General features: G+C 34.8%; 1 protein-coding gene and 1 long non-coding RNA gene across 2 annotated transcripts; one reads left to right on the top strand and one right to left on the bottom strand.

Annotated features, from left to right (window-relative positions):
• Positions 1-375: 375 nt before the first annotated feature.
• On the bottom strand, positions 376-3190 carry LOC136271278 (uncharacterized). The gene is made up of 2 exons (XR_010709194.1): positions 2660-3190; positions 376-1008 (listed from the first exon to the last, which is right to left on the bottom strand). It is a non-coding gene; the product is annotated as an uncharacterized lncRNA (long non-coding RNA).
• Positions 3191-5329: 2139 nt separating this feature from the next.
• Positions 5330-10797, top strand: LOC117691556 (tripartite motif-containing protein 3-like). The gene is made up of 2 exons (XM_066070947.1): positions 5330-5440; positions 8810-10797. Exon 2 carries the CDS (start codon positions 8852-8854, stop codon positions 10520-10522), a length of 1671 nt encoding a protein of 556 aa, XP_065927019.1. The 5' UTR covers positions 5330-5440; positions 8810-8851; the 3' UTR covers positions 10523-10797.
• The last annotated feature ends 1296 nt before the right edge of the window (positions 10798-12093 follow it).

Below are 12093 nucleotides of genomic sequence, written 5' to 3' on the forward strand. Positions count from 1 at the left end.
AATAAGCAGTGCATAAGAGTGAAAGAATACATTTCATTAACATGTAGCAATGCTATGTTTGGACAATTTACTTGGACAGTGTTATTTTATAATATTGCTAATGCTAAGTGATGTCAGTACATGTATTTGCATGTTAACTTTGGATACTGTTGTACTAATTAATATATTTAATTATATTTAGATATTTACTCAAGATATTGAAATCTCTTAACATACAAATTAACTAGGCTAGTATAAGTTACTTTCATATTATGACAAACAACCATAATAGATGAAGATAGCAAATTAATAATAACATTAAAATTAAATTAGTTATCTAAGAAAGTGTGCAGTAGCAATTTGGAATAAATAAACAGAGAATAAACTCATGCAAGATAACAATTTAACAATTTATTGAGCATTAAAATGCTAAATGATAATATATACATACAGTGCATGATGCATGAAGACAAGTTCATTCAACTTCTCTCTCTCTCTCTCTCTCTCTCTCTCTCTCTCTCTCTCTCTCATGTGGTCACTCTGACAAACTTCAAAGCATCTTATTTTAGTCTTGTTTGCATCCTTTATTCATTGAAGAAAAATGTGCAGATGATTAAATTGAGAAAAACAAATTCCAAGTGATATCTTCTGGAAATTCAACCACTCCTTAGGAAAGCATTGGTTAATTTAAATGAATGTGGCAATTTATATAATGACTTGCAAATCTAGTTACGGTAGTTTCTCCGCCATCTAAATATATCCTTTCAAATTACTGCTTCACATAATCCCTGAACCCCCTTCTTGATCTTCTTTCTTATTCGGCATACTTTCACTGTTTCATATGCAGGAATATCATTTTTACCCATGATATTAGATGCTGTAAAAGTCATCCAGATCCATCATGCCAAGCAACTTGATGGGTTTTTTTTTTCTTTCAGCAATCTTGTAGGGTTTTTTTCCTATATGTTTTATCCAAGTCTAAATATAGAAGGATAGTATTTTCCAGAAGAATATTTTATTTGCACTTCTCTAAAAAATAAATAAATAGAGAAACACTTAATAAAACAAATGTATGTACCTTCAAGTGTTAAGATCTTAAAATTGATAATACATATTGTGGAACACATACAGAGATTCCATTTCATATTCTGATTATCATTAGCAAAACTAATATCATACTGTTGTGTGAAATTATTTATTTACATTTCTTGTCACATGTCAGATATATATGTACTCTGACCGATTGCCAAGTCAATAGCTGCTGTGTTAAATAATATTGCTGTGCTAACAAAGAAAAACCACCCCATATTTTCTGCTGTGTACAGTTGTTTGACCAGTTCCGAATAGGGTATAGATTTGGAGGTGCTGTAAATGTTCCTGGGTGTTATTTTTAGATCTAATTTTTTGGCCGATATACACCATATCCCTGCTGATATAAATGCAATATTACTGTATTTAATTTTTTTTAAATAAAATTTTATTCTAACAAATTACGTGGGAAGCCATTTTACCAGTTGCGAATAAGCCGATGGGTTCCGAATAACATAACTGTTCCTATACATATGGAATGTAGATAAAAAAGTTTCGGTCCTAAAACTATTGATTGAACCTGTTGAATAACAGGTTTAATGCAAACATCTCAGTTATTGGTATTTTCTTAACAATACAGTTTGATTTGCACGGAAATGACAGACAAAATCACCGTAACAATAATTTAGCCTGGTTTCTAACACCTTGTCGGAATACAGTCGCAGCCCCTCCACTTATCATTATTGTGGTACAATATGATTTATTTAAGACGGAGAAAGACATTTAATGAATTTCAGAAGTATTTGTTTCAATCAATATCTTCATTAAATCCTAAAACAGAGGGAAACAAATTGGGTATTCGGAACTCGTAAAATGACGGCTAAATAAAATTCTGCTTCCATTTGCGTTTTTATTTTATTTTTTATCCTGTTTGCTTTTGGGTATGTTAGAATACATACTAAACCTTCATTTAAAAAAAGAAATCTTGTTACAAGTAAAAATTTAAGGCACCGACAGACAATTGTACGTGCATATTAGCGTTCCAATGACCTGGATTTATTACAAAGCGAAAGTAGGTCGACATAATCTAAGACCGATATCAAATACATGTATGACCGCAAAAACGAAACTACAGCAGAATTCAAACAAGCATTAATACGTGTTTATATTAAAGGTATTGATTTTTTCCCACATTTTTTATTTCATTAATTTTTTGCTATTTAACTTCTTAACTATTCGAAACTGGTCAAAATTCGGAACTGGTCAAACGACTGTATGTTATAAAAACTCGTCATTTCATAACATTTTTTTTCTTTAATTTTTAACAAAGCAATATTTTTCAATTACGAAAATTAAAGAGATGAAGATTGAAGACTAAATTGACCTATCAAAGGAAAAAAAGAGTACTCCAAATCTCAACATAATCCTATCTAAAAATTTTGTAGGATATTTTCCCAATATTAACCACATGAAACACTCTATGATTATTGTTGTACTTTCTTTTTACAAAGATTTATTCATGGTATGTGAATGCAATTAATACAAATTAAATATGCAAGTAATCATCTGATATTAAATAATATAAATGTATGAATGCCGTCTCTCTCTCTCTCTCTCTCTCTCTCTCTCTCTCTCAGTGCATATTATTTACCTGACCCCTCTGGAACTACCCATTTGTCAAGAAATAACATTCCTCTGTCGTCATCAGGTGAACACCTCTTGCTTTTTTCTTTGAGGAGTGGATGTGTACATTAATGTACCCATAGCTGCATAATTTGTTGGCTGACTTGTTGAAATTCGCCTGGTAACAGTAATTCATCTCAGTTTCAATAAAAGGTTCGGGATGCTTACTATTATTGGCGACCTGATTTAACTTCAAATGATATTTGAGATCGAGACAACATCACCAAAACACCGAAAAACAATCAACTCTGGCAGCATGCTGTGCACAGACGTTAGCGGCGGCCATCTTTGTTTACACTGGTTTTGAAAATATACCCGCACTGAATATTTTTTAAAAATATATTTCAGCGTTTAAAAAAAATTATGTCTATCATAAACAATTAAGCTGATTTTATATGAATTATTTATAGTTGAAAATTTATTGCTTTTATTTTTTTCTTAAGTTTTTAAGCCTCCAAATATTCATTTGGCAAGGGAGGTAACTGAAATTATCAAACATTACCAAAATACTTGTCTACAATTTTTCAACGCAAGCTTTTCCCACTCATTTTATTTTATCAATAAAAATTCAAAATATTTTTCTCATTTATAAAAAATACAAACCCTCACCAATAACAATGTATTGGATTTTAAAGCTCACAGTTTGGTACATGGTTTCAATGATTTATATAAGAGAATGAAATATATATCTTCCCGTCCAAATAACCACTTAAATTATTTTTTCAAGCAAATCATCATTATTGTGGGTTAAAAAAGAATACAAAGAAACTATTTCAGAGGGAAAACAAAAAATTCGTGAAAATCGATGTGCAACGTTTTCTTATATATTCGCCTGATGTTTGCTTGGACAGCCTCTTAAGCATTACCCAATGGAACGGCTGTAAATTGTAAAATCCCACCGTTGACGAGGGTTTATTATAATTCTCCCATGCCAAAAGTACTGGTTAATTTTGATTGACAGGTGATTTGTTCGTGGACGTCTATTCTCGATACATGTGAACCATGCAGTTTTTAGAAATTTATCTTGATAATGAAAATGGAAACTAAAGTTAAATGAAATAAAAACCGAGTGAACAATAACCCTGTAAAGTAAAATGTAAAAATGTGGTTAACAAACTTCTTTCACTATAATTAATGTTGATTAGAAAATTAGAAAATATGATGATTTCTCTCTAATCTTGGGTTTGATGGCGGACGGTCAAATAGGGGAAGAGATGCAGTGGTTGATCCAGAAGGAGAGTTTGGGTTAACAAGAGTTGCAACCTCTCCTTGAAATTGGTAAAAAATAAAAGGGAAGAGAGAGAAAGAAGTAAGAGACACTGAGTGTGAATTAACATCGGCCAAAATTGTCTTATATAGGAGAATATAGGAGACTGTTTCGGCAGTGTCTGCACATGTACTAATTAGTAAAATTATTTAAAATGCTGAGTGCTAATTTTCGTTGATGGGGGAAATTGTATTGATAGAATCACCGGCCATTAATTTACGTACATGTATATTGTAGCTAGTGATGTAAATATTTAAGAAGTCTGCTTTCTTTTTAGATATTATATGCAAGAATTGTATTTTATGGTAGAAACAAAATACAAGTAGTATCTAAATATTAAAACTACATGTTGTCCTTCTGGGTTTTTTTTAGAACTATAGTACGTTTTACTTTTCCAAAGATAACTACTCTACATGAGTATCCTGTATAACAGAATCATCTCGACTCCTCTTCCTTAAAAAGCCTAAAAAGGAAATTTTTAAAACAATTCTTCAAATGTAAAGCCTTGTAATAAGTACATACATGTAGATGGTTTAAACTAAAAAAAAAAATCAAAGAATAGAGATAGTCTTTGCGTAGTTCCAGACACATGCATGGCTATTTCGACATTGATGAGAGAACATCGTATTACTGTAATATGATAGTGTGCATTTCATGATATTGATTTATAGTTAAATAAAAATTGTAAAATTCCTATTCTGTTATGATCTACTTATAGATAAAGTATCAAACTTTGCAACATTTTTAGTGAACAATTCTAAGACTTTTCTTATACCAGAAACTTGTAAAATATTGCAATTTTTTCTCTAGATATCTTTTCTTCAAAATAATACAAAATTATTAAGCATTTATATATAAACGGGATGGCCAATATTGGAGTTAATTTCACGGTTTCATTTTACTCTTTAATGCATTGAAAACTTTAAAAGCTTCGTCACATTAACCTCCTAATCTAGTTGCAGGTCTGTAGTTCCCGTTCTCAAAAACCTGGTCGTCTATTCGATTCTTTTTTAGACCGGGGGCTACAGACGTGCAGCTACTCCTATTCGTACAAGTTTCGGGTCTTTTAGAGACTGCCCCTAAAAATCCTGCAAGTCTACATATCCTCTCCTACCAACGTGGACCCAAGACCGTGACTTGAGACAATGATGTTTTCTATATTCCAGCAAATTTCCCCGTAACCCCCACCTTTAAAAATTTTCTGGATCCGTGCCTGGGGGTGTCGACCCCCCCCCCCTCCCCCTCCTTCTCCGGCCTCAGATACACTTTACGCTAGGCAAATCCCGAAACTTGACTTCTTGAGAAAAAAAACTCATTAACGATTATCATTATAATATTAACAACAGGTCCCATCAAGAAAAATGTGTTTATAAAGGAAGGAGGCGACCCATTGACCTACAAATAAAGAAACCACGTGACGATTGTACAGGTAACCAGACCCGGAAGAGAAAATATCCGAATCGCCATGTTGGGAGTGTGAAGGTTTGTAGTTTGTAAAATTGTTTATGAATAAGTAAAATGATTATAAAGAAATAATAATATAGAACACCACCATAACATTGTGCACATTATTTCACTGTTTTGCCATGGGTTACCGAAGAAACTAGACCATCGCCATTGGTGTCTGACGGGGGGGAGGGGGGGGGGACCGACCAAGCAATCCTATAAACAAAAGTCGGCCAGACGGTGTCAGGAGTCCCCGAACCCTACCCCTCATAGAAAAACGTAATTTAATTCACAAAAGCGGCATTATCCTGTTATTAGCATCGCGATGCTGATAATTTTTGACGTTGTTGACGTTATTAACGTCAATTGTAGGCCCAATTGTAATACTTTTATAATACTTATCTTATAAGAGGGAAAGTATAAAGTTCACGTTATTATTTGTTGAATCTATTAAAATGTATATATTTGTGTGTTTCTCTGTGTTGTACATAACGGTATTTAAAGTGTAACAACAGTAACATTTTGTTTTGTAATGATCTACTACGGAATAAATGTAAAATATATTGAGATATATGTTAACCCATGTCATATTACGATGAAGAATCAGGCACCAAAGTTGTATTTTAAAAGTATTTCATTACGGAATAAACTGTAAAGGTCGGATATCGAGTCCATTTCAATCTATAATGCTTATATCGTGAAGGAAAATGGCATTGGGGTTTTATAATTAAAATCAACTTTGTTACGGAATAAAGGTCAAATGCGAAGTTGTTTCTTGTATGTAATGTATACCATTTATTCCGTTGAATAATATGTCAAGAAATTTCATAATTTAAATTCATAATGATGGGTTTGTGAGTAAATAATTTACATTCTTGCTCTTTATTCCGTAGAAGAATGCGTGAATTTTAGACGAAGTTTAAATGCACGGACTTTAAATGCATTGTCATAACACAGGGATGTCGATAACGGGACAATTACTAGACAGACGATTATTCTCGCTCTCTCTATATATACTCCTGTTATTGGCATCGCGATGCTAATAATTTCCAGCCATTTCGGATGAACTGAACACTCTGTAATAGTGACATCCCCCCCAAAAAAAACAAGCCCCAGGTTTTTTTTCTGATGGACCCCCCAAAGAAACCCTCTTTCCCGGGAATACTTCCCTTCGCGGAGTTTTTATAATGATTTCTTAACATCGTCTCTCTATATATACTCCTGTTATTGGCATCGCGATGCTAATAATTTCCAGCCAATTCAGAGTGAATAGATATCATTCTCGCTCTCTATATATACTCCTGTTATTAGCATCGCGATGCTAATAATTTCCAGCCATTTCGGATGAACTGAACACTCTGTAATAGTGACATCCCCCCCAAAAAAACAAGCCCCAGGTTTTTTTTCTGATGGACCCCCCAAAGAAACCCTCTTTCCCGGGAATACTTCCCTTCGTGGAGTTTTTATAAAGATTTCTGAACATTGTCTCTCTATATATACTCCTGTTATTGGCATCGCGATGCTAATAATTTCCAGCCATTTCAGAGTGAATATATAGACGGACGAATCATTCTCGCTCTCTATATATACTCCTGTTATTAGCATCGCGATGCTAATAATTTCCAGCTTTATTTCGGATGAACTGAACACTGTAATAGTGACATCCCCCCCAAAAAAAACCAAGCCCCATTTTTTTTCTGATGGACCCCCCAAAGAAACCCTCTTTCCCGGGAATACTTCCCCTCGCAGAGTTTTTATAATGATTTCTTAATATCGTCTCTCTATATATACTCCTGTTATTGGCATCGCGATGCTAATAATTTCAAGCCATTTCAGAGTGAATATATAGACGGACGAATCATTCTCGCTCTCTCTATATATACTCCTGTTATTAGCATCGCGATGCTAATAATTTCCAGCTTTATTTCGGATGAACTGAACACTTTAATAGTGACATCCCCCCAAACAAACCAAGCCCCAGTTTTTTTCTGATGGACCCCCCAAAGAAACCCTCTTTCCCGGGAATACTTCCCTTCGCGGAGTTTTTATAAGGATTTCTGAACATCGTCTCTCTATATATACTCCTGTTATTGGCATCGCGATGCTAATAATTTCAAGCCATTTAAGAGTGAATAGATATCATTCTCGCTCTCTCTATATATACTCCTGTTATTAGCATCGCGATGCTAATAATTTCCAGCTTTATTTCGGATGAACTGAACACTTTAATAGTGACATCCCCCCAAACAAACCAAGCCCCAGTTTTTTTCTGATGGACCCCCCAAAGAAACCCTCTTTCCCGGGAATACTTCCCTTCGCGGAGTTTTTATAAGGATTTCTGAACATCGTCTCTCTATATATACTCCTGTTATTGGCATCGCGATGCTAATAATTTCAAGCCATTTAAGAGTGAATATATATCATTCTCGCTCTCTCTATATATACTCCTGTTATTAGCATCGCGATGCTAATAATTTCCAGCTTTATTTCGGATGAACTGAACACTGTAATAGTGACATCCCCCCCAAAAAAAACCAAGCCCCATTTTTTTTCTGATGGACCCCCCAAAGAAACCCTCTTTCCCGGGAATACTTCCCTTCGCGGAGTTTTTATAAGGATTTCTGAACATCGTCTCTCTATATATACTCCTGTTATTGGCATCGCGATGCTAATAATTTCCAGCCATTTAAGAGTGAATAGATAGAGGGACAAATTATTCTCGCTCTCTATATATACTCCTGTTATTAGCATCGCGATGTCAATAACAGGAGTATATATAGAGAAACGAAACATTCTCGCCAAAGTATGAATATTTAGTGTATTAGCGATGAAGTACTGGAATGCACATAAGTCATATTATGTTTTGTAATATTCTACACAGATGCATCATCCTGATGTTTAAAAAAGGTATAAAGAGTATTCATTGATAATTTTAACGCTTCAGACGTTACGTAAAATAACGTCAAAAATTATCAGCATCACGATGCTAATAACAGGATAATGCCACAAAAGCAAAATTACACAAAAAATAGGGCTTGGACTCCCCCACCCAACTTGAAAAAGAAAAATCACCCCCCCCCCACCCCCACCCCCCAATATTGAGATTTTTAGGACCAGCTTATGAGATTGGGAGGAGACCCAGCCTGAAAAATATTCCATATAGCAATGTTACAAAAAAAGTACACTCAGACATTCAGGAAATATCTTTGTATGATACTCTTTTGGTCCCGTATACTCATATACTAAACCCATCTGTTAGTTGGGGGGGGGGGGGGGGGCTTTCCCCATACCCATCACTGTGACTATATACACTTTTGACTTAACATACTAAAATGACATAAAATTAGTAATTTTGCTAAAACAATTTTGCTAATAATAAATGTAACTCTTCATTTGTTCTTTCAGAAATCATCTAAAAATCCAAACAAATTATCAAAGTGCCTGACCATGGACCGCCGAACTTGGGCCCAGGATGTGTTACGGTGTCATCTCTGTGAGACCCCGGGCCCCCCTATGTACTGTGACATTTGTCATATACATCTGTGTAAAGCCTGTGTAGGGGAACATCTCTCTGATGAATCCAAAGAACACAAAGGTGTGCTATTTAAAAAGAGGGGGCTAAATCCTAAATGTTCCAAACATTCCACACAATTATGTGACCTTCATTGTGAACAATGTAACATTCCTATTTGTGTGGAGTGTGTCTCCTCAGGTGAACATCTAGGACACAAACAAGTGGGCATTTTAAAAATACTAGATGCTAAGAGAGAAGCATTAAAAAAAGATCTTCAAGAATTAGAAAATACCATTTATCCTAAATACCAAGAGATTGTATCTAACATCCCAGTTCAGAAAGCTGATTTGAATAAAAACTCCAAGAAACTAACAACAGCTCTTGACAAACATGGAGAAGACTTGCACAGAGAAATAGACATTGCCATCAAGAAACTGAAATCTGACGTGGATGAAATGGAATCAAAACACCTGGTTGTCCTGAATAAGCAGGAAAATGAAATACAACGCAGTATTTCTGAAATCACACAGAGCATTGCTGATCTAAAGAAATTACTAAACTCCTATGATGTCAGCCTTGTCTCTGCCTACAAATCCAGGATTGCTGAATTCAGAAGATTGCCTCCTAAACTCTCAGTTTCTTTACCAAGATTCACCCCTCAAAAGATTAGCAAAGAACAAATTTATCAGCAGATTGGTTCTCTGTCAGCATTATCTATCAAAACAGAAGAACATGGCTACACAATGGATTCTCCTGGTGCTGAGTCCTCTCCCCCTGACAGACCACTCATTGATGTACCACGGATCATCACAGATATAAACACAGAGTATGGAGAATCTAATGAATTACGCAGTGTGTCCTGTCTGAGTGATGATGAACTGTGGACCCGTGGTCGGGACAACATGATGAGACTTTACAACCTCAACGGTAAACGAGTGAAGTCAATTCAAACCAAGTCAGGGAACAAGCCATGGGACATAGCAGTGACACAGAGTGGTGAACTAGTTTATACTGATGAAAGTGATAGAACTCTGAACATAGTGAAGAATACACAGATACAGACAGTGATCAGATTACAGGGGTGGAGACCTCTCAATGTCTGTATTACCTCCTCTGGTGACCTCCTGGTTGTCATGATCATTGATGATCAGAAACAAGCAAAAGTTGTGCGTTACTCTGGCTCTACAGAGAAACAAACAATTCAATATGATGGCAAAGGACAACCTCTCTATTCACCTGAATATTACCCTAAATTCATCAGTGAGAACAAGAACCTAGATATCTGTGTAGCTGACAATAAAGCCCGTGCAGTATTGGTGGTCAATCAGGCTGGGAAACTCCGGTTTACCTACACCGGTCCTCGCTCTACTACCAAGGAACCATTTAATCCAGTCGGCATCACTACAGACAGCCAGAGTCGGATCCTGATAGCAGACCCTAACAACCACCGTATCCACATCCTGGATCAGGACGGACAGTTCCTCCACTACATTGACAACTGTCATTTACAGAGTCCCAGTGGTTTATGTGTGGACACCAGAGACAACCTCTTTGTGGCTGAATTCTTCACAGGTAAAGTGAAGAAAATCCAATATTACATGTAAACAAACTGTGATCATCATATTACATGTCGATAGAGTGAACATCAAATATCAGTAAATAAACTGATTGTGTTTGAATGTTGTAATACATTAACATACTATCTAGAACTATATAAAATCCATGTTTTAGCAAACCGTGTTCGTTTTATATGTTATGTTTCATCAAACTGTCACAATTCAGAGACTGTGTATTGTTCATGTACATATGATTACTTACTATCTGTATATTTTACATGTAAATAAACTGGTTATATATGTAAATAAATGTAAATAATCAGTATTTTGTTAATGTGGTTTCTTATATCATAACATTAAAGGCTGTTGACATTTGCAAAGATGGTTTTCTAACTACCTGGTATAGTGAAGTGAAATATGTCTGCATGTATGATTATGAAATTTTAAAATACAACTAATCAATTTATAGGAGAACTTGACCTACTTCTAAAAAGAAATTTTAACATTATCAAGTGCCTTGGGTTCAATATTTCAGAATATATGAATATTATCATGATGATAGATATCAGACCTATTACCGGTAATAATTAAGGCCTATACAAAAAATTGTGTGTTGAGGGTAACACTGATAAAAAAAAAATAGGTTAGGTAGGAAGGGTTTTCTTCTATTTTATCATAGTTTTTTCTGCATAATTCCTAAGAATGTTTGTTTGTGTCACATTTAAAAACGAATTTTTTATAGAAAAAATATAAAATCCACAATCGGATAAAAATTGACATATCATAATGGTAGGATAGGGGCATTTTTGTAGGTTAGGTCTGGTTACCCAAAACACACAACTTCTTTTTTTTAGGCCTAAAAGTCGATCTTCTTGACACTGATTGAAAAATTGACACAGATGCTGGAATTTGACATTGAGTATTTAGATACAAATCTCCTAATAATTAAAAGATCTTGGATACTATATTCGATTCAAAGTTACTTTTACATAGCCCCCCCCCCCCCCTTTCTTTTGCAAAGATAGACATAATCATATTCAATGAATGAATGAATCATTCATTTTTTCAAAATCTCACCGCTAAGTGTTTCAATCTGGAAAAAAATAATTGGGAAATAATTAACATTGCATCCCTTTGATCAAATAACCTCTTTATATTGAGGAGGCCTCAGATCTGCCTAAAATTTTAAGATATGATTTGTTTAAGTATAATTTAAGCTATTATTTAGGAAGGAAAAAATCCATACATTTTACCTTTTTCAAATTGGGTATTGAACAGTATTTTCCTATACTTTTATATATACATGTAAACCTTCTCTTATAAAGGAGACCAATACAGTATACTCAGTAACCATTGCCTCGACCAACAAACCCTTAATATGACAAGCAAACTCAGCTGAAATCAACTTTGGTAGGCCCGCACAAAATTGCTGTGGTAAGAAGTCAACTCGAGTTATGGACCTTTGATATCAGGAACAGGAGCGAAAGCGAAAATAAAATAAAAGTTCAGCATTTACATCTATTTCCATGCGCGGATCTAGAGGGGGGGTCGGGGGGATCCCGACCCCCCCCCCCCTGGAAAATAAAAATTTATTAAATTTACATAGTAAAATTATCGCG

Source organism: Magallana gigas, chromosome 9, assembly GCF_963853765.1.
Source record: "Magallana gigas chromosome 9, xbMagGiga1.1, whole genome shotgun sequence".
Classification (NCBI taxonomy): domain Eukaryota; kingdom Metazoa; phylum Mollusca; class Bivalvia; order Ostreida; family Ostreidae; genus Magallana; species Magallana gigas.